The sequence below is a fragment of the Otolemur garnettii genome, unplaced genomic scaffold, assembly GCF_000181295.1.
Source record: "Otolemur garnettii isolate 467f Iridium unplaced genomic scaffold, OtoGar3 scaffold00001, whole genome shotgun sequence".
Classification (NCBI taxonomy): domain Eukaryota; kingdom Metazoa; phylum Chordata; class Mammalia; order Primates; family Galagidae; genus Otolemur; species Otolemur garnettii.
This window is the reverse complement of record NW_003852396.1, coordinates 13,873,562-13,897,790: the sequence shown is the minus strand read 5'-3', so window position 1 is coordinate 13,897,790 and position 24,229 is coordinate 13,873,562. Positions and strand designations below refer to the sequence as shown.

The window sequence follows — 24,229 nt, the reverse complement described above, 5'->3', positions numbered from 1 at the left end:
GGGGACACAGCAGTGGTCCAGCTCAAGGGAGCTAAGAGACCTTTCTACTTCTGGCCTTAAGAATAGTATAGGCAAGATAATGCTGCAGAATATTTCTATTTTGTTTTCATTCTTACTAATTTTTCCTTAGTGTTTTTTGTTTTTACTCTTTTCCTTCTCTTCCTAGTTTTGGCAAAGGAAGAATCTGGCTCTCCTCAGGCTGGTAAGGACCACCTGGTTTTGAGAAAAGTTCTCAGTCCAGCCCCCTCAATAACCTTTGAACACTGTCCTGATCAATAACATTTCTTCTGTCATTCTCTGCATCTCTTCCTGACCTCTTTCTCTTATATTCTTCAACTTCGTTTTTCCTTTTTTCTTCTATTATTCCTCCTTCCCTTTTTTTCTTTTTCTTTTCTTTTCTGTTTTCATTATTTCCTATACTTTATTTTCCTCTTGTTTCTCCCTGCCTGCTCCTTACCTTTATCTTTATTTTGGCCTCACACCAAGAGGTCTCTTCATCACATAACTCTGAGACAAGGTAATTTGAAGCAAAATAGGAACTAAGAAGGAAAAAAGGTAAAGAGATAAATAAAATAAAGCACACATGAGGAGGAATTGAAAGAAAAATTCAGGCACCATGAAAAAACAAAATAAAGCAACTACTCCAAGGGACCACAAGGCAACTTTTACAGAAGACTCAACCTATAAAGAATTAATGGATTTGAAATTAAACTATGGATTATGAAGACAATAAAGGGAATGGATGGGTACATAGAAAGACAGAAGCAAAAGTTAGACGAGAGATATATAGAATATAGAAAAGACATGGATGAGCTTAAGGAAATGATGGAGATAATCAGGGAATATAAGGAAGCCACAGAAAGTATCAAAAATAAATTAGACCACAGAGAAGAAAGAGCATTAAAGTTAGAGGATAAAGTCTTGAGTTAACAAAGGTAGTTACAGAGTCAGAAAAAAAAGAGAAAGAAAGAGGAGCAGGAGCTTAGACAACAATGAAACTCCATGAAGTATTCAAAAATATCAATAATAAAAATCCCTAAAGGAGAAGAACATTGTCCCAAAGGCATGCAAGCCCTACTGGAATTTATCATAAATGAAAACTTCCCAAGTGTTACTAAAGATCCTGACACACTCCTTTCAGATGGATATCGAACCTCAGGTGATCTCAACCCTAACAGAACCTCTCTAAGACACATTGTAATGAACTAGTCCAAAGTCAAGATGAAGGAGAAAATACAGCCAGCAGCTAGGAGTAAGTACCAATTATCCTACAAGGGCATAGCCATTAGGATGACAGCAGACTTTTCACCTGAAACTTTACAAGCTAGGAAGAGCATGGTCATCCACCTTCAACATCTTTAGACAAAATAATTTTCACCCCAGAATCCTGTATCTTGATAAACTTAGCTTCAAAATTGACAGAGAAATCAAATCTTTTGCACTGAGGAAATTTGCCACAACAGGACCAGCTCTACAAGAAACACTTAGACCTATTCTCAGTACTGAATACCAGAATGGACCACCACCAAAGTAAATACCTACAAACCAAGGCCAGAACTTAGCTGCCATAATGGCACAAAGGATAAAACTACACAGGCTCGGCGCCTATAGCTCAACCGGCTAAGGCGCCAGCCATGTACACCTAAGGTGGCGGGTTCAAATCCCCAGCCCAGACCCGCCAAACACCAATGATGGCTGCAACCAAAAAATAGCCGGGCGTTGTGGCGGGCGCCTGTGGTCCCAGCTACTTGGGAGGCAGAGGCAAGAGACTCGCTTGAGCCCAGGAGTTGGAGGTTGCTGTGAGCTGTAATGCCACGGCACCCTACCCAGGGGGACAGCTTGAGGCTCTGTCTCAAAAAAAAAAAAAAACTACACAATAAACTATCTCAAAATAAGATGAATAGAATTCCACCACACACATCAATACTCTCAATTAATGTTAATGGATTGATTTCCCCCACTGAAGAGACACAGGCTGGCTGATTAGACAGGAAAAAAAAAAAAAAAAACCCACAGCCATCCATATGCTGTCTCCAGGAGACACACCGAGCCCTGACGGACAAATCAAGACTGAGGGTTAAGGGATGGAAAACAGTATATCAAGTAAATGGAAATCAAAAGAAAGGAAGAGTTTCACCTTATTCTCAGATACAATTGGATTAAAAGTGACTTTACTTAAGACAAAGAAAGATACTTCATACTGGTCAAAGGAACAACACAACAAGAAGATATCTCAATAGTAAACATTTACACACTTAAATGCTCCCAGATTTATGAAACAGATCTTGATGGATCTGAGCAATATGATATCCCATATCACCTTAATAATCAGGGACTTCAACATCCTTCTGACAGAACTGGACGAATCCTCTAATCTAAAACTAGATAAGGTTGCAAAGGACTTAAACATGACCCTAGATCAAATGGGATTAATAGACATATACAGAACATACAATCCCAAAGTAAAAGAATATACTTTTTTCTCATCAGCTCATGGCACATACTCCAAAACAGATCACGTCCTAGGGTACAAACCAAACAACAGCAAAATTAAAGGAATAGAAATTATACTATGCCTCTCAGACCATAAGGCCATAATGGTGAAGGTCAACTCCAAAAAGTTGTTCATCCCCACACAAAATCTTGGAAACTAAACAATCTTATGCTGAATGATAGTTGAGTTCAGGAAGAGATGAAAGAGGAACTCTTAATTTCCTCAAACACAACAATAATGAAAACACAAGTTACTAAAATCTCTGGGATACAGCAAAAGCATCCCTGAGAGGAAAATATATCATGGTAGATGTTTACCTTTAAAAAACAGAAAATGAACACACTCAGAGTCAGCACACTCAGAAACCACCTTATGAAACTGGAAAAAGAACAATCTAACCCTAAATCAAAAAGAAGAAAATGAATAGCAAAACTTAAATCAAAGATTTAAGAATTTGAAAACACAAAAATCATACAGAAAATTAATGAAACAAAAAGTTGTTTTGGGGGAAAAGTATAAAAAAATAGATAAATCTTTGGCCAGACTAACTAGAAACAGAAAAGAAAAAGCTCTAGTAATCCCAATCAGAAATGATAAAGGGGAAATAACAAGTGATGCCACTGAGATACAAGAGATTATCTCTGAATACTACAATTGACTCTATGCCCAGAAATTTGACAATGAGGGGGAAATGTATCAATACCTGGAATCATACTCTCTCCATAGACTTAATCAAGAAGAAATAGATCTGCTGAACAGACCAATTTCAAGCACTGAGATCAAACAAACTATAAAAAAATCTCCCAACAAAAAAATGCCCTGGTCCAGTTAACTTCACACCAGAATTCTATTAAACCTTCAAAGAAGAACTTATACCCATACTTCAGAAATTATTCAAAAACATTGAGAAGGAAAGAATCTTCCACAACACATTCTATAAAGCAAACATCACCCTGACACCAAAACCAGGAAAAGTTCCAACTAAAAAGGAGAACTACAGACCAATTTCACTAATGAATTTAAATGCAAAAATTCTCAATAAAATCCTAGCCAATATATTACAGCTTATCATTATAAAGACATACATCATAATCAAGTAGGTTTCATCCTGAGGATGCAAGGCTGGTTTAATGCATGCAAGTTCATAAACATAATTCACCATATCAAAAGAAGCAAAAACAAAGATCATATGTTCCTCTCAGAAAAAAGCATTCAATAAAATTCAACATTGTTTTCTAATTAGAACTCCAAAGAATACAGGCATAAGTGGCACATTTCTTAAAATGACCAAAGACATCTATGACAAACCCATAGCTAATATTATACTGAATGGAGTAAAACTGAAAGTTTTTCCACTCAGAACTGGAACAAGACAAGGTTGTCCTCTATTACCACTACTATTCAACATAGTGGTAGAAGTTCTAGCCAATACAATCAGGCAAGAGAAGGAAATTAAAGGCATCCAAATGGGAGGCAGAGGAAGTGAAACTCTCCCTCTTTGCTGATGATACTATCTTATACTTAGAGAACCCCAAAGACTCAACCACAAGATGCCTGGAAGTCCTCAAAAAAATTCAGTAATGTCTCAGGATATAAAGTCAATGTCCACAAATCAGTAGCTTTGTATATGCCAATAGTAGCCAAGATGAGAAGCTAATCAAGGACACAGTTGCCTTCTTAGTAGCTTCACAGAAAATGAAATACCTAGGAATATACCTAACAAAAGAGATGAAGGACCTCTGTGAAGAAAACTACACAGAAGATATTAACAAATAGAACAAGTCATGCTTATGGCTGCGAAGAATCGACATTGTTAAAATGTCTATACTTCCCAAAACAATCTACAGATTCAATGCAATCCTCATTAAAATACCATCATACTCTCAAGATATGGAAAACAATTCTGCATTTTGTATGGAACCAGAAAGAAACAAGTAAAGCTAAGGTAATTTTTAGCAATAAAAACAAGGCTAGGGGCATTAGCCTACCAGACTTTAGATTGTACTACAAGGCCATAGTGATCAAAACAGCATGGTATTGGCACAAAAATAGAAACATAGACGCCTGGAATTGAATAGAACACCATGAGATGAAACTAAAATCTTACAGCCACCTGATTTTTGACAAACAAAACAAGAACATTCACTGGGGGATAGAATCCCTATTCAATAAAGGGTGCTGAGAGAACTGGATAACCACATGTAAAAGACTGAAACTAGACATGCCCTTTCTCTACCCACTAAAATTGATTCAAGATGGATAAAAGAGCTATATCTAAGACATGAATCAATAAAAAGTACTCGAAGAAATTGTAGGGAAAACACTTGAAGATATCAGCCTGGGTAAAGATTTTATGAAGAAGACTACTGTAGCAATTGCAACAACAACAAAAATAAATAAATGGGCCTTAATTAAACTGAAAAGATTCTTTACAGCTAAGAAGACAACAACAAAAGCAAATAGACAACCATCAGAATGGTAAAAGACATTTGCATGTTATGAATTGCAAATGCTCAATAACTAGAATCTATAGAGAATTCAAATTAAGCAACACAAAAGGCAACAATCCCTTATGTCAATGGGCAAGTGAGATGAATAGAACCTTCTCTAAAGAAGACAGATGAATGGCTAAAAAGCATATGAAAAAATGCTCATTGTCTCTAATTATCAGAGAAATGCAAATCAAAACCACCCTGAGATATTACCTAACCCTGGTGAGAATGGCCCGTATCACAAAGACTCAAAGCTTCAGATTCTGGCATAGTTGTGGAGAGAAGGTAACAATATTACACTGCTGGTGGAATTGCAAAGCAATACAACCCTTTTGGAAGGAAGTATGGAGAACCCTGAAAGAACTCAAACTAGACCTCTCATTTGATCCTGCAATCACATTACTAAACACCTACCCAGAAGGAAAAAAAATCATTTTACCATAAGGACGTTTGCATAGACTGTTTATTGCAGCTCAATTTATAATTGCAAAACTGTGGAAGCAACCTAAAGGCCCACCAATCCAGGAATGGATTAACAAGCTGTGGTGTATATATACCATGGAATACTATACAGCTACTGAAAAGGATGGTGTATTAATTTGGATGTAGTTGAAATACATTCTTCTTAGTAAAGCATCACAAGAATGGATAAGCAAGAATCCACTGTACTCAATTCTGATATGAGGACAATTGATGCTAGTCCATGGTGGGGGGAGGGAGAAGGAGAGAGGGGACAGAGGGAAAGAGGGAGGGGGATGTGTGGCCACAGTGTGTGACACACCTCTTGGGGGCAGAACACTATTAATAGAAGGACTTCACCCAGCAAATGCAAGCAGTATAACCAGGCTCACTGTACCCTCAATGATTCCCCAACAATTAAAAGAAAAAGAAAAAAATGGAACCTACATAAAACTATGTGATAGCATGCATAAAATGTGATTTTAAATTTTTTATTTGATGCTACTCAGAGATAAAATCCTGAAGAACATTGCCCACAGTTTCTTATTATTTCTTGCTACATGGGAAAGGTAGTGAGCTGTTGTATTCAAGAACATGTGCTCTATAATAAAATAGGCTCTGTTCTAATCTTAATCCCCCTTCCCTTTTCTTCATTAACCATAGACAAATTCTTTTCCTTTGTAAACTCTCTTTTCCATACCTATAATAATATAGGTATTACATATGTACCTAAATGTTACATGAAATTAATTATGCCAAAAATGTCTAGACGTAGTAAATGCCATGCATGTATATTCACAAAAGCTGTCACAGACAAAAGGGTTCACAAAAGAGGGCATGCATGTTCTTAGGCTAATCTTCCAGAGGGATGTGGGTTGGCACAATATCTAAGAATGAGTAAAATGAACTTTAAAAGAGAGGAAAGGATGGGGGGAAATTTCCAACTGAGGGAGTAGAAGACATTTGAGCACAGTGGTGGGAGAGTACAAGACATCAGATGCAAAAGTCAAGAGCTGCACCTTTAAAAATGAAGAGATTGCCAATAAAATATGTTTACTTGTACGAAATCTAACTCAACCTCCCCTGCCCAAATTATAGTACCTTCATTGTTTTTACCCTAACTTTGGTTTAGATTGCAATCTTATTCACATTTCCACTTGCTTGATATTTCTAAGTTCTGAAATTCAGTAATATGCCCTTTGCTATATTCCTCCAACTTGGTTTCTACCTACAGTTTGTTTGTTCTGTTACTCAAATGTCAAAAAAAGATATACTTTTACAGTCCATTCCAACAAAACTAAAAGTTAAAGTTAAAACTAGACAAAGTATATCTTGCTTCACCTTTTCTTAAGAAGGATATGAGAGACAACACAAAATATCAAGAGTTCAAATCCTAATGGCTAACTGATATGGATTAAAATCCTAACTCTACTTATATAGCCTTGGTAAACTCAGAGTTTCTCTGAACCTCAGTATTCTTTTTAATGGGGGTATTAATTTCTAATCAACAAGGATCTGATAAATATTGAAGGAAATATGCCTCAGGAAACATTTAGCACAATTTACATTTAGAAAATAATAGCAATATTACTACATATATCTGATGCAATAAATGGAACTATTTATTGGATCTGTACTTATTTGTAAAATGAATATTCTGCAAAAGAAAACACATTATGACCTGATATGAAAGATGATACTATGAAAGATAAATTAAAATGTAGAGAGCCACAAATTTTCTTGTGCTTTCTCTGGAGTCAGAAACCAAAATTAAAAGTATTCTCCAGAACTAGAAAGCAAGAGGACACATAACAGGCTGGAAAAATTTGTTCTGAGTGCTGTTACAAATTGACATGAAAAATGAATAGATGATTTTTATCAAATGCTCTTACAACTTTTCTATATAGAAAGGAATAATAGAATCAAAAGTAGAGAGCACAAATTGGTTTAGCCTATTGCATCTGGTTAATCTATTCATTGCACTGAAATTAAGGCCATTCAATGCTACAAAGATTTATTGAACACACAAAGAATATCCAGAATGTAAAGAATCCAGTACAGAATGAATTTATTATTTATTTTATTATTTTGAGTTATGCTTTTAATTATTCTTACAAGCCAAATGAGATAATCATTTGGATTTTTGATCACTAATGTAATCTAACTTGTTTTTTCAATTTCATTTTTACCTACAGGGTTTGCTAGTCCACTTACTGGGATAGCAGATGCCTCCCAAAGCAGTATGCACAATGCTTTGCACATCTATATGAATGGAACAATGTCCCAGGTGCAGGGATCTGCTAATGACCCCATTTTTCTTCTTCACCATGCATTTGTTGACAGGTTGGTTGATATTTCATTATAAATTGTATGCTTATTGGATGTAAATGTAGTAGATGTCTATTAAAATATGACTTTAGTTATTACATAAAGGCTATGAAATTATGATGGTCTGTTGCATTGTTTTTCAACCTTTTTTTAATCTCATGGAGTACTTGAACCTACAATTAAACTTCCATGGCACATTTAAATTATGTTGATAAAAAAGAGTAAAAAAAAAGAATATACTTACTATGCTTTGATCTTCTTTGGAAAATAATTTAATTAATGATCTTTAAATATTTTTGCAGTACACCCAAGAATCTTTCAGGGTATGCCAGTGTGCCATGACACACCAGCTGAAAATCACTGGTTTATTGTCTTGTATCAGATTCATCCAAGAACAGATTTGACGTTGAGGATTTGGAGTCTAAAACCTAATATGTTTTGTAGAAGAAGCATTTTATTAAGGTAAACTAGTAAGGACCCGAGTAAGGCAGGATAATTAAGGGGGGAATGTCAAATAAGGGTATAGTTTTAGTTGAGGACCCAGATTCCACCAGATCTTGGTCGAGTATAAAATCCATCTCAGTTTTTTCTACCTTAAGACAAAGGAGATGCGACTTTGCACTCCCATACTAAATAACGATTGGCTATAAGTTGTCCTGTGGTAGAGGATGTAAAACTTCCAGGCACTAACCTGTTTCTAGATAGTCTGTACGGCTCCAGTACCCAAAAGTATCCTTTTAAAATAGCAGGGGTGTGTAGTTAAAAGCAAAGATTGAAGAAGCAGGGAGGTGGGCACATGGAACTGGTACGAAGAATGTAAGGCTATCTGGGTAGAGCACTAAATTATTACATCTCTCATCAATATATTTTTTTCCTCTAGAAATGATGTCATTATTTGTCTTCCTAAGACTCTCACATATACGGATATACAGACTTTGATATTTCTCATTAGCCTGAATGCTATATTATTTTGGTTGTTGTTGTAGCAGTTTGGTGGGGGCTGCTTTCAAAGCCACCACCCTCATATATGTGGCCAGCTCCCTACTCACTGAGTCACAGGCACCATCCCTAAATGCTATATTATTAATTCTCCAAACAGAACGCACTATGGCCCCAGTGTCGCATTTAGCGTGATTTAATTTTCTTGGAGCTTTTATTCCACTTATTATCCCTCTTCCATTACATGTGGAATGTCCTAACCATATTGGGTTTTAGATGCAATCATAGGTGATGATAGCAAAAAAGAAAGAACACAGAAGCAGGTCAGCTATCTGCTTCTGAAATTTTTTAAGAAAACGGGAGAAAATAAAGTATCAAATCACAACAGACAAATTACATAGATCTCTTTCTTTATCCACTCTAAAGTAATTTTATCACCACAGCTAATGAATAAAAGTCAAAGATTTATAAGATAATACTGCATTAAGATAATACTATCATCTTCTTTGGTAAAAATAAGAACTACTATTTTTCCTATTTTAAAGATAGGGAAACTTAAACTGAGAATCATATGTTTTGCTCACTTACCACCATCTTTACTTCTTCACGCATGTCCCCAGGAACATGGGCATAATATGAAATAAATAAGTGACCATCAGACCTAGATGACCATTGGGAAAGCTTCATACAGATATTAGTTTATAACAAGGTGCATGAGGACCAAAACTATGATAGAAACACCAATGTCACAACCATTTATTACTCATATACAAAGGAGGAAAGTAGACGATTGGAATAAAATATTCCCAGAAAAGTGAGATTTAATATTTTTCAAGTATCATTTGTATATTATTTGCCCTTGTGAATTTTTGGCATTTTTAAATCTCTAGAGTCATCCCATAAACTCTAAAGAATTAAGAATGACCACTCTTCCCACTTTCATCCAAGATGGTATTGACAGTCCTAGCCAGAACACTTAGGCAAGAAAAATAAGAGGTATCCAAGTAGGAAAGGAAAAAGTTAAATTGTCTCCGTTTCTTGATAACATGATCATATACAGCAAAGCCTAAAGAATACATAAGAAAACCTGTTAAAACGAATAAACAAATTAAGTAAACTTTAAGGACACAAATATAATGTTCAAAAATTAGTACAGTTTCTATACACTAGTGATAAACTATGAAAAAGAAATTAAGAAAATAATCCTACATGGATAACACACCTAGGAGTAAATTTAAACAAGAAAATGAAAGACTCATACACTGAAAACTAGATAACATTGATAAAGGAAATTGAAGAAGACACAGATACTTCATGCTCAAAGACTGAAAAAATTAATATTATTAAAATATTGTCTATTTTTTTGAGACTTTGAAAAAAAATAGTTAGAAGTTAATTGATGACTCCATACTGAACCTCAGAGTCAAGGTTCTATAATAGCCATACCCTTATTTGACAAAGTGAATGTTACTTTCTTTGCACTACTATTATTATTACTGCTTAATACTTCATTGTAGCAATCATCTGATTTCTTTTCTGAATGTATTTATCTTCATACATTCTTTACGAGGTTTTTGTTTCTAGTCCTTATCTTAAACATTGTTATTGTTGGTAAATTTTAAGCCTTTTTAATTCTGTGAAGGCAAAAAGTGGAAACCCAATAATCACATGTATATGTAAAAATTTTAAAAAAAGATAAAATATTCATGTTACCCAAAGTAATCTACAGATTCAATGCAATCTCTATCAAAATACCTAAAATACTCTTTACAAATGTAGTAAAAACGATACTAAAATTCATATGGAACCAAAAAAGACTTTAAATATCCAAAACCATCTTGGGCAAAAAGAACAAAGCTGAAGGTATCAAACTACCTGATTTCCGAATATGCTACAAAACTATACTACATAGTAATTAAAATAGCATAGTACTGATATATATAAAAACAAACATATTGACAAATAGGATTAAATAAAGAGACCAGAAATAAATTCAAGCATTAATTGAATTTTTCAATTAATTTTCAATTAATTGAATTAATATAACTGAATTATAATTTAATGTATTGACTATGTATATATAATATAATCTTTCAATTAACTTTTAATAAAGGTGATTTTCAACTTTCAAATTCCCCCATCCTTTTTCCATGGTGTGTTTGTGTCATCTTGTATCATGCTTTCATGTGGGTATCCACATGAAAAAGATGGAAATTAGACCTTTATCTCACACCATAGATAAAAATCAGCTTGAAATGAATTAATGACTTAAATATAAGACCAGAAACTAAAACTGCTAGAAGAAAACATAAGAGAAAAGCTTCATAACATTGCCCTGGGTAATGATTTTTTGGATATAACTCCCAAAGCACAGGTAGGACAGTTCCCTCATAAAAGGCAACATGTAATATCAACCATAAACAGATGAATGGATTAAAAAATGTGATATACATATGCATATTTTATGTATTATATATGTATATATATATAGGAATACTAGTCAGCCACAAAAAAAGGAAATCCTGTCATTTGCAACAATCTGTAGATCATTATCTTAAATGAAATAATCCAGGCACAAAAAACAAATATGGGGTTATTTCACTTATATGTAGAGTCTAAAACAAACTCATAAAAATTGGAGTACATGGTAGTTACTAGGGAGATTAGGGAGATGTTGGTCAAAGGATACAAATTAAAGTTGGAAAAGAGAAATAAGTTCAAAAGATCTATTGTATAACATGATATCTACAGTAAATAACATTACATTGAATTCATTAAAATTTCTCACAGAGTAGGTTTTTTTTTGTAGTAGTAGTAGACCTCAGAGTTATAGGGTTTACTCAGAATCATTGATTCAAATACCCCAGAATGTTTGTCAAAGGGTACAAAGTTTCAGCTACACGTGAGAATTAAGCTTTAATCACCTATTACACAGATTATAGTTAATAATAATCTACCATATACTTTAAAATTGTTCAAACATCTCTTTTTGACCTTTTGGTTAAGATCAAGTATAGTAAATTTGGTAAAATAGTAGATTTTAAATGTTCTGACCCCAACAAAACGATAAATATGTGAGGTGATATGTATTTAAACTTGATTTAATTATCCCATTATATAATGAGATGATCATGTTACCCAAAAGAGTAAGAGTCAAAGCATTCTATAATAGTCACACTCTTATTTGACGATGTGAATGTTACTCTCTTTGCATTACTATTATTATTATTTCTTAATACTTAATCATCCCATTATATAGTGGGATGATTCAATCAAGTAAGGTATATGTAAGGTAAAATGTGATACATTTTATATATATTATTTTATTTATTTAGATATAAATATGAATAATATATATTATATGTAATTAAAATATTTATAAATTATATCTATAATATATAAACATAAATAGCATATAAATTTATATATAATATATTATAGATATAATTTTCTCATATAAACATAAATAACATATTTGTATATATTATATCATATTATATATTTATATATACATAGAAATAATATACATTGAAATAAATATTAATATGATAATATATTGATATAATTTAACATATTAAGTAGTTAATATATAGATATATTTAATGTAATAATATATATTTTATATACAAATAAAATAATATATATATAATACATCACATTTTACCTTACATATATATGCAAGTATTATTTGTCAATTAAAAATACATTTTCTTAAATAATTCTGAATTTTCTGGACACCTTGATGTCCTAGATATCAAAAACTAAAAAAAAAAAAAAAAAAAGAACTATCCAAATCTGTGAATTGCACCCAACACATTCTGGATGGGAGAGATGGTTATAGAAAAGACAGTTCACACCAGCTGGAAAGATCAAATCATGTATACATTTCCATCACTCCACCTTCAATGATCTCAAGTTGGAATTGAAGTCAGACATGGTGGGAGTATTTACACTATGAAATTGGCTAATGCTATAGGTTAGAGATTTTATTCCAAGAGAGCTGGTTGTTAAAATAAAATACCACTGTTCCTATTAACTTACACCACATTCTCTCCATATCCTTTATTTTGAGTACATCACTTTTTTTTTGCCTCTTCTTTTGTTAATTGATTTCTTGATTGTGCAAAAGCTTTTTAATTGATATAATCCTATTTGTCTATTTTTGGTTTTATTGCCAGTTTTTGAAGTTATGTCCAAAAAAAAAAAAATCATTGCCCACAGCACATTGTCATGGAACTTTGTCTATGTTTTCTTCTAGCAGTTTCAGTTTCAGGTTTAAGTCTTTAATTCGTCTGAGTTGATTTTTTTGTACAGAGTCTGAGATAAAGGTCTAATTTCATTCTTACAAATCTGGATATACAATTGTCCCAGCATAATTTATTCCATTGTGTTTGTGTCACACAATGGGAAAATCAACTGAAGGTAAATGCCTGGATTTATTTCATGGCTTTTTATCCTGTCCCATTTGTTGATTGGTCTGTTTTTATGCCAGTACCACACTACTTCAATTACTATAGTATTATAGCACATATTGAAAGCAGGTAGCATGATGTCTTTAGCTTTTTTTGTTGTTGTTCAAGATGGTTTTGGGTATTCGAGGTATTGTTGGTTTTGTTGTTGGTGTTCTTCTTCCATATGAATTTTAGGATTGTTTTTACTATTTTTTAAAGAACGTCTTAGGTATTTTGATAGAGATTGCATTGAATGTGTAGACTGCTTTCAGTGACATAAATACTTCAATAATATTAATTCATCTGCCTGCCTCATATCAGGGAAGGCTTAGAAGCTCAATGAGTGGGTACTGGCCTGGATCCTGAGCAGTGGGTACTGGCTGAGTGTTTGATGAGCCTGGAACCTCCATCTGAGAGGCAAGACTGGACACTGCATCCACACATGTTAACCTGATGACTAGAGCTATGAGGACTAGTTTAATGATGGGGCAGGACTAAAAACAGTGGCTATGAGGGCCTGCCCAGTGCTAAGCATAGTCCAGAGCCAGAGGCTACTTGGTTGGCTTGACAATAAGGCTGTCTGTGAGTACTGGCTTAGTGCCTGAGGCCATGGGAGTCATCCCAGCTCTAGATTTTATAGGAGTTGGCCCAGTTTTGAAGTTCAAAGCAATCTCCATTGCTTATTTTCCTCTCCATCCCCCATTTGTAGGGTATGTGTTTCTGTGCTGTGCTGCCTGGGCTCCAGAGAGGGGTAGCACAGGTAATGTACCCTGTTCAATGCATCTTATCTTCCGTCTATACTATACCTAGGTTGCTGTAATTTCTCACCTGGGTTCCATAGGTCTTGTGGAGTTATTTTCATGTGTGGATAATTGTTTGACTTGACTTTTCTGTGGGGGAGTAAACACTAGAGACTCTATTCTGCCATCTAGCTGATGTCTATACTTAACTATTTCTTGCAAGTCTGGAGGAGAAAAATGTAATAATTATTGAATACCCTGAACTTATTTTAAGACTTTATTATGTTTCTAGACTATCAGACATGGTTTAGCAATGAGAAAACATAATGATGAGATAAAACCATTGGTCTGAAGAAGCTTAATCTAGTGGAAAATATAAACAAGCAAACAACTACAGTGTGATATGATTTATGCACAATCATGAGGGAAACACTGGGAAAGCTACATAAAAATTATGCTACCTGGACTGATACCTAGAAAGCATGAGGTGGATAAGAGTAGATATTCAAGGAATAGGAACAAACTTCTTTCTCATTGAAATCAGTCTCACGTTGGAAGTTTTATATGAACTGAAGAAAGAAATGGAGGCTTGGCTTTCAAAACACAAAATAAGCTTTTAGGCTCATAGACATGTAAAGTAATAGGATTTCACTGACAAATTAGTCTGCCATCAAAATGTGTCAATGATGGGCCAATAAAGACTCAAGCTAATTCTAATTTTTGCTACCACTTTTCAGTAAAAAGTAAATTCAGAGATTGAATCTAATATAGTAATTTTTAAGGAAAATATGTACAGGGGTATTTAATTTTTCCTATATGCTATGCAATATTCTTAATTCCTTATATATTTTTTTTTAATTTCTTGTTGGGGATTCATTGAGGGTACAAGAAACCAGGTTTCACTGATTGCATTTGTTAGGTAAAGTCCCTCTTACAACCGTGTCTTGCCCCCAAAAGGTGAGACTTCCCTCGCTTCCCTCCTTCCCTCTCTCTGCAGATCCCCTCCCCATCCTTATACATTTTAACTTAATCAATACAAATAAATTAATAAAGGAAGTTTTAGTATTATTCCTACTTTAAGGATTAAAAAAGAAAGATGAAGAGGTTCCATAACTTGCTCAAAATTATATAGCTATGAGGGACAGAGTTAAGAGTTCAATAATGCATCTTATCACATAGCAATGTTCTTAACTACTTTGGACAATTAAGGAATCAAAAGATGAGTCTCCTGTAAACTGTTTTTAGATTAAGGATAAATAAATTTCATTAAAACTTTATTTGGTCTTCAAACATTGTATGTTCTTACTATATTCTTAATACAATACCAGATACTATGCCTTTCTTATTTATTGAGATAAATAAAAATGCCTGACCACCAGATGCTTGCAATCCATCCAGAGACAGAAAATAATATCAATAATCATTAACAACCTGGTACAGCTTTTATAAACATGTGAAAGGTTTATAAATCCAAAGAAGGAAGAGCTCAACTCTGCCCTGAGGATTATAAATGCTTTCTAAAAAAAGCTACTCTTGGATTGATTTCTGAATAATGGGAAATCAGGGACATGACAGAGGAAGTATATGTCGTACATAGAGCACAGAAGAGGCACAAAATATGATAGAGAAAAGCACATTGAGGAAACTGTAAAAAGCTCAACTACCTGGAGAACAGGTTCCCATAAGCAAGTAGAGGGAAGGATAGGATCAAATTTGAGGGGCCTGGTATGTCTTGATTTCCTTATTTTTGCAGATTATATTAAAATATTTTAATCTGGTGTTTTTTAATTTGAAAAAACAAGGAAACAAATTTGGAAAAATTACCTAAAATCTATTCGTCCACCTAAAAAATACTTAGAAAACAACTTATATTCTCTAAATACTTAGAGAAGCAAACAAAACAAAATAAAAGAAGTCTTACTCCACCATTCTGTTCTTGTGTTTGTAGGAAAATATATTCACTTTATATATATTAAATAACTGTATTTCCACATAATTCTGGGGTTTTTCTTACTTAGTAATCTACCTTAGATATATTTCCACATCAGTCATGCATATCAATTCCATTCCGTAATAGATATTTTCATGTGTCTCTTTCTCTTTTAAAAAATTAAAAAAAATACATATACACACACACATATATGCACATATATTTGCTAAATAATATTACATATACCTATATTTACATGTACACTCATATACTGTGTATGCATAAAGAAAGAAAGATAGAAAGAATTTGGAGCCCTTTGTGAGTATAATTAATAAGCAAATTTTTAACATTGGAATTGGAAGGTGAGCAGTTAAGTACATTTAAAATTTTGATAGATATTTCCAAATTGCCTTCCAAAAATGATTGCACCATCTACATATACATGGCCAGAAGATAAAAGTGAGCCTTCTACCCCATGCCCTCATTTCACTAGTGAGTGTTAATTTTATTATGCTTTGTTGCTGCCACAAGTAGGGAAATATTTATTTGAATTTCTCTATTTTTCTCTACTTAATATTCATTACTTATATTTCCTTTTTAAATTTCTGTTTCCACTCTTTGCTATTTTGTATTAGATTTATTAATCTTTCAATTACTGCACTATATAAACTTTTCATAATTTTAAAAAATTGGTTCTTTTGTTATAAACATGGCAGATATTTTCTCCAGTCACTAGTTATTTTTAAACGTTTTTAATGATTTTTTTTTTTTTTTTTGCTATTTGGAAGTTATTCTTTTTCATATGGTTTATTTCGTTCAATCATCTGTCCCTAGTTTCAGAGTCTTAGACTTTTTGTTCTTCAATGTTCTTGTCTGATAAAAGAATGGATTGTTCTAAATGTCTACAGTCCTTCCTGGACTTTATCACACACTGGATGTCTTTTTGAAGAAATGACAGTAGAATGCATTAGTACAATTGCAGGGCTTTAGTGAGTTTTTTAGTGACAGCTTAATCATGCTTTTAGTTCTGATTAATAGGCAAGTGACAAGGAGATAAGTTCAATTTATAGTTAAAATTATGTTTCTCCTTTATTCAGGTTAAGGTCTGACAAGGGCTGTAATCTGCTTTCAGATTTGTAAAAAACTTTCTGGCAAGGAGAGAACTTGAGGAGGTTGAGGACAGGAGGGTGAACACTCTAAAAGAAAGAATGAATTGAAAATGAATTGAAAGAATGAATTTGTTTTGTTAATGTAAAAAAAGATTAGATTTTGGGGAAACTAAATACAGGAACATCTGAGTTTTTAAAGCAGCCTAACACTACAACAGCCCAATCTAGTCTAATCTCTACTTTATCCCTAGGAGTTTAAATAAATCATGTCTTTTTTTGAGTCTTTCTTTCCTCTTCTCTAAAATGAGAGTCTTTTTGAACAAGTCTGGACCAACTCAGAAGCTATAAAATCACACATAATGTGAATATAAATCCTTTCTGTAAGTATTAATAGCAGGCAGCATAGCGTGGTAATGGATTGAAGGGTCAGACAGACCTAGACTCATATATGGGTTAGTCACTTAGCAATGCAGCCACTGATCTGTATAATGGAGGTTCTGTAATAATACCACCTTGGGTGGGAGTCAACCAAGGAACATTAGATATAATATGTAGTTGACACTCAATAATAGGATGCTATAATTAATATTATTCTGCAACAATTTAAATAACTGTTTTTTAAGAAGTGAGTTACTCTTAAAAGTTTAGAGGTTTTAGGTGATTCCACAGTGAGCACTACAAAGGAATACTATACTTTATTGGAACTTAAAGGTCCCATTGAAGTGTTGTAAATATTACAGGGTAAAAGAAATGTTATAGAAGATTCCCCTCTCATTATTCGAGCTGTTCTTTCCACATTCATTCAAGAAATACTTATTCAGCTTGTGCTACGCACTCGTTAGACACTTGAGTTCTACATCCTTCCTATGGGAGCTTGTTATGCACAAGCAGCTGGGGGTTCCACCTATGTTTATAAGTCAAGAGGTAGTTCAAGCATCAATTTATTGGCAAAGCTGTCTCCACTTCCACAAGGCATTTACTCCATTCTTTTGAGTCTCCAAGAATTTTGTGCTGATCTTTTCATATACCTTAAGATATTGTATTCTAACTGTACAATAGCTAGTTTTTCTAATAAGATCTTGAATTATTACTTCAACACTTATTTTATTTATCATCCTTTTATCTGTATTCTTTGTACTCTGGGTAATGCCCAGAACATACTGTTTAGTTGAATGAAGAATAACATGGTACAGTTGCAGTGTACTAACTAGCAAACTGGCAAAGAAATGTAATTTAAATATATTCTCCACTCTCCATTTACAAAGTAACCTGTCAATATATCTAGTGAACATACAATGGAAAATTCAGTAGTCATTAAAATGATTATGTATATTTATGACGATTGGGTTTTTAAATGCTTATTATATAGTTTTAGATAAGGAAGATAGGTTACAGAATAGGATGTTTAATAATATTCCACTTCAAAAGTGTATGGATATACCTGCGTACCCATGTAGGTAAATGTGCCTATTAATATAAGCAAGAACATTGAAAATTAATCTCTGATTGGTGGAATTAGGCATGAACTTTATATTTTCTTAGCTTGTCTTAACTTTTCATACTAGAGACATGTATCTTGTCTATCTTCTGCAATGACAACAAAAATAGAGCCAATTCTCAAAACAAAACAGACAAGCAAACAAGCTAAGAGTTGTGGGAAATGCATAATTATTTGCCTGCAACTCTTAAAGCTTCTTAAGATTGTGTTTGTTTCCTATTATTCTATTTTTATTAAATCCCTACTGGCTCATATCTATTTCAGAACCCTATCCCTCACAGACTGAGTGAATGAAGAATTCTGTTAGGCAGTTGAGTTCCAGGTGCTACAGTTTCCCAGACACACTCTCTATTACCGTCTGTCCAGTAGCAGCTGCTCAAATGCTCACTTACCCTAGCACAGCCTGCCCCTGGCAAGAACCCTGTACTCAGTGATTCCAATCACTTCCTTGTTTCTACAGGACTTTGAATTCCTCTTTTGGTGATTCCCTGCTTGGAATTGCCTCTTAAAATCCATATTTCATTTTTGTATGGCCTAGTTTGTCTTAGGCCACCCACTGGCCAGTAAGCATAAGCTTTCATGCTTGCGCCTTCTTCATCAGGAAGTAAAGGGTTGTTGCTGGGTGATGCATGGTGAATAACATCAGAGCAGCAGAAAATACTTCCCCTTCCTTTGCATTTAACTACTTAAGAAGCGCCTGCCCAAATAGCAAACACACTTCTGCACATAAACATTCACTCATCTGTTAACTTAGCAAACATTAAGTACCCTTCATGTCACAGTCTGTATTATACTAGGGAGATGCAGCAATATTACGTACTTTCCTTCTCTACTTAGTGTCCCTGCATGCAGATGTGCGAGTAACTAAGTAGATAAACAAAACTTCAGCTTCTGCATGGTTTAGTATGCAGGTTCCTTGGGAATGACAAAAAGAGTGCCAAGGAAGAGGGGACCATAGAGTGGTCCTGAATCAACTCCTGAATCTGTAGCACCTAAGCACAATGCCTCATGAAAAAATGGAAATTCAATGAATAATTGTTAGATTCTACTGTGTGGAATACAATCATGACTGATGGGTTTATGAGAATAAGTAGAACTTTTATTTGTGGCATTTGCCTGTAAAAACACCCAGTTCATTGGGAGCCAAATAAGAAAAGCACAGAAGTATAAGGTGAGAAGAAACTTCAGAAAATAGCCAATAATTGAAATGTTACTAAAATACTAAAAATATTACATGCTTACTAGGTACCAAATTCTAAGTAAATCATGAGTTGAATCATTTAATAATTACAGAACTCCTGCCAAGTAAGTGCCATTATCATTATATCTTAAGGATAAATAGATGAAATTATAGAGAAACTAAGTAACTTGTATGATATGCTGCTTCATAAAGGATTTAAACTGAGATTTACTAGAAAGAATGTATATACTAGAAAGAATGTATATAGACAGAGTGTACTCTTCTGTACGCAGTCCAGAAGGTCCAGATATGGTTATTTTGAATAGTAGTCAAGCAGTTTAGTTACTACACCTGGAGGAAGTCCAAGTAAAACAAGTTGCTAAAAAACTTAGCAAACTCAGACAGGGAGAAGAAGGTTGGGATGGAGGTTAAGAAGTATTTCACATGTAAAGGGGAAAAAATCTGGTCCAAAAATTTGAGTGGGATTTGAGTGTCATTTAGTATGCCCAGAAGCTTAAACCAACAGTTTTAAGTGATTCTTAATTACTTCTCTGATGTGGTTGGGGCTCTTAAGAGTAGGTCAGACAAGAAAGTCACTGGCTTGGAGGCTAAGAGAGATAGCGGTAGAATTGCAGGTCATGACACCCACCTTAGGAGCTCACAGACTAGATACCAGATCTAACTGTGAAGAGCAACCCTGCTATGGAGGAGTTGTATGATCTGGAGTCCAAAAGTCTGCGACCATGTCCTGGCTCTGCTTAGGGACTCTTATGTGATCTTGGGAAAGTGATCCTCTCCAAGCCTCATTTTCCTCACTTATAAAAAGGTGATAATCATACCAGCTTCCTCATAAGAATGTAAGTTTACATTATATAAACTACAATATCTGGAAAAGACTAGCTCTTGTAAATAGAGTAAAAGGGACTTTTTAAAAGCATGCCTGTTGTTTTTATTCTTGACTCTATTTTTTAAGTGCCCTCCAGTATTGAGAACACCTCACTAATCTCTGGTGTTCTGTCTCTTGAATGCATGGAATCCAGGCTAGGTGCAATGTTAAAACAATATATCCCAGAGTCTGCCACACTCCACAGCTACTGATTAATTACCTCTTCTGATGTGACTTCTTGGCTTTATTTGCCAGTGAGTCCTCCCCTCTACTCAGCTCTTCAAGTCTCTCCTGGGCCATCCTGCTAAGACTCACATGCCCTCAAACCAGACGCTTTGCCAACTTGGCAGCCCAGAAACAGTCCAGCCAGAAGGGTGGCAGCAAGGCGGGTCCCTGGGGCTTCAGAAATGAACAGCAGATTGCTTCACAGCTGGTGATTACAAGGATGAAACTTGCTCAGAAAGGCAGAAATCTCAGGGTTATGAAAGAAGGTGAGCTCAGGATCAAGAAAAATATCTTAAAATTCTGCTCTAGCAATCAGGTAAGATAGCAGAGAGGGGCTGTCTGTTTCTGGGTTTCTTTTTACATTGTTGGGTTGTGCCCAGCTTTTAAAATGCTCCTTAATATTTTTTCTAAAGCAAATTAACTCCCTAGAACAAATAGCTACTATACCATTATAGTCATATTTGCCTATAGTCTATACCAGTTTTACTTGTTGATATAGTTAGATATAGCTTTTATACCAGTCTGTGTTTATTAGATTTATTCCTGAGTTTGCCTATCTCTCTTGCACTAAATCTTGAGTTTCTTGAAGACAGGATCTATGTATTGATCACCTCTAGCACCAAACAGAGATCCAGGGACATTCATTAAGCACTTACTAAAGTGTTGTGTAATTGATAATTCTGAGGCAGGCATCCATCAACTGAGTTATCAATAACACTTTGTTTTGGAGTAAAACATTAATTTAAAGAAGTTGAATCTTACCCTATCAAGTGATGAAGAAGTCATGTGCTACAATTATAACAAATAAGCTAAAGAATGTTCCGCTCCAGTGTGAGAAATCTCCCAGCTCCCTGTAGGAGTAAAGAGTTTTGGTACTGCAGAATTTAAATTGCTAGTCAAATACTGGTAACCTAAAAATCTCCAATGAAGGAAGATAAAGAAATACAAGTTGTCATCATTATTGACTGAACTTTTAAATCTGAAAGAGAATTTCAGGTTCATCATCTAAACTTTTTATTTTACAAATAAGGAAATCAGGGCTTAATGAGGGTGACCTACCCAAAGACACATAGTTTCCGCAAAGCAGAAGGAAGACTGTGTCAAGGTCTTGCAGTGCAGAAGGGGAGTCCCAGGGAGCAGTATGGAATACTTGAGTATGACAGTGGATATTTAGACAAGCAGAAGCAGAAAAGGTCCTAGTCACAATTATGTAGAGAGCCAAAGGGAAAGGTCCTAGTCACAATTATGCAGAGAGCTGTTTCAGAACCACTGAAATAGCACAGATGTCATATCCAAAGGATGCACAGGGTTATAAAACAAATCAAAAGACCAGAATTCAGCAGACTAGGAGGCAATAATTCATGTGATTAAGATCTCAGATTTTATCATTAAACATGCCTCATTTTGAATCTCAGTGCTACACAATTCTGACAAGCTACTCACTCTCCCCTAAGCCTTCCTTTCCTCAGCCATAAAATGTTGCTAATCTGTGTAACTATCTGAAGTCATAGCGTTGATTATTAATATGATCTATTTTTATAAAAACATGCCAAGATTCTTAGCACAAATTCTCTAGACATTCTCCTTGCTATTAAAATGGGGTTGTAACCTCAACAACAGCAGTCTCGGTAAAATGGAAGCATCAAAATCCAGACTGGAAATGCCTCTGAACAACTCTTTTGAAAGGCTTACAATAAAGGGGATGTGAGATCAAAGAATGATTTGTCATTATTTTTAAGAGAGAAGATACATATTTAAGAATATTTATATCTTGTTGAAAATTAAAACATGCAGAGAAAGACATACAGCAGCAAAAGGAAAAAGCAATCCTTGCAAGTTATTGAGACTTCAAGCAAATCCCAGTAGAGGTGGGCCTTTGCAGTGAGTTGGTTTGAGTCTTCCTTTTTGCCTGAACAGAGACAGGGGATAGAGTGTAGATGCATGTGTGCTTGTAAGCTTGGTGTTGGATAAATTATGGTAGTCTGATTATTTTTATTTTCTCATTCACCTATGAAGAATAATTATCAGTTCTCAGTGACATGGGGGCTGCCTGGGAGGACGAGAACAGGAAAGGAAAAGTTTGTGGGAGGTTTGAAAAGAAACTTTAGGTAAATCATCTTTTGTTTGTGCCATTGCTTTAGCACTGGTTATTGAACTTAAGAAACATGTTGGTATGGATGATAGGAAAGAACTATAACATTGTAAGTTTTACCATTATCTGCCTGATAGTACACATCCTTCTTATTCCTTAAAATAAGTTAACTGTTCAGGTTTTTTTTTATTCTGAAGTGAACTCTCAGAAATATTAAATATTTACCCAAAGCTATTTTATTGTATGTTATTTTATTTTAAAATAACAGGGGTACAAGTAGAATTCTATATATGAATATATTACAGAGTGGTGAAATCCAGGCTTTTAGCATGTCCATCTTCACCCAAATACCCATAGGTAATTTTTCATAACTTCCCACCTGCCACCCTCCCTGTTTGAAGCTCCACTGCTATTATTCCACTCTGTCATTGTGTAGCCATTGTTTAGCTCTCACTCTTAAATGAAAGCATGTGGGATGTATTTTTCTGCTCCTGAGTTACTGTACATAGGATAATGAGCTCCAGTTGGATTCAAGTTGCTGCAAAAGACATTTTATTCTTTCTTATCTCTGAGTAGTTTTCAACGGTATACATATGCCACATTTTTTTTATCCACTCCTGGATTTGATGAACATGTAGGTTGATTACCTGTCTTTTTTTACTGTGAATTGCAGTGCAGTAAACATATGAATGCAGGTGTCTTTATGATGTAATGATTTCTTTCCTCTGATTAGATATGCAGTGGTGGGATTGCAAATAGAATGGTAGAACAACTTTGGCTCTTTGGGAAATCTCCATATGACCAGATCTCCTTCGATCTCCATACAGTAGTGATTGCCTATCGATACATGAATAGATTAATAAAATGTGGTATGTGTATACCATAGAACACTACTCAGCCATTAAAAAATGGATAAATAATACCTTTGTAACAACCTGTAGGGGACTGGAGACCATTCTTCTAAGTGAAGTTTTCAGGAATGGAAATAAAACCCCATATGTACTGACTATTAAGTTGGAACTAATTGATCAAGATCCACGAGCACATTCGGTGGTAAAACTCAACAGAAAACAAGCAGGTAGGAGAGGACAGGAGGGACAGCATAAATTCACACTTGATAGGTACAATGCAGACTACCCGGGTGACAGGCACACTTATAACTTTGACTCAAACTTCATTAAAGCAATTCATGTAATTGAAACATTTGCACCCCCATAATATTCTGAAATAAGAAAAAAAACCTGGTGGATACTCAGAAAAGACTTATTACTAAATTTAGGAAGTACCAGGGGATATGGCAGTTATAAAAGTAGTTTTCTATAGCCATGTCCTGATACAAACTAATCTCCAGGAGAAATAACATATTCATCCAAATAAAAAGAATATTTTTTTTTTTTTTTTTTTTT

At 34.4% G+C, this 24,229-nt stretch overlaps 1 protein-coding gene across 1 annotated transcript in view; it reads left to right on the top strand.

Annotated features, from left to right (window-relative positions):
* The window catches only part of TYR (tyrosinase), a 90,817-nt gene that overhangs the window by 24,839 nt on the left and 41,749 nt on the right, over nt 1–24,229 (top strand). The window contains exon 3 of the mRNA XM_003780835.1: nt 7,641–7,788. Within this exon, the coding sequence (XP_003780883.1) occupies nt 7,641–7,788 (148 nt within the window). The remainder of the gene's footprint in view (nt 1–7,640; nt 7,789–24,229) is intronic.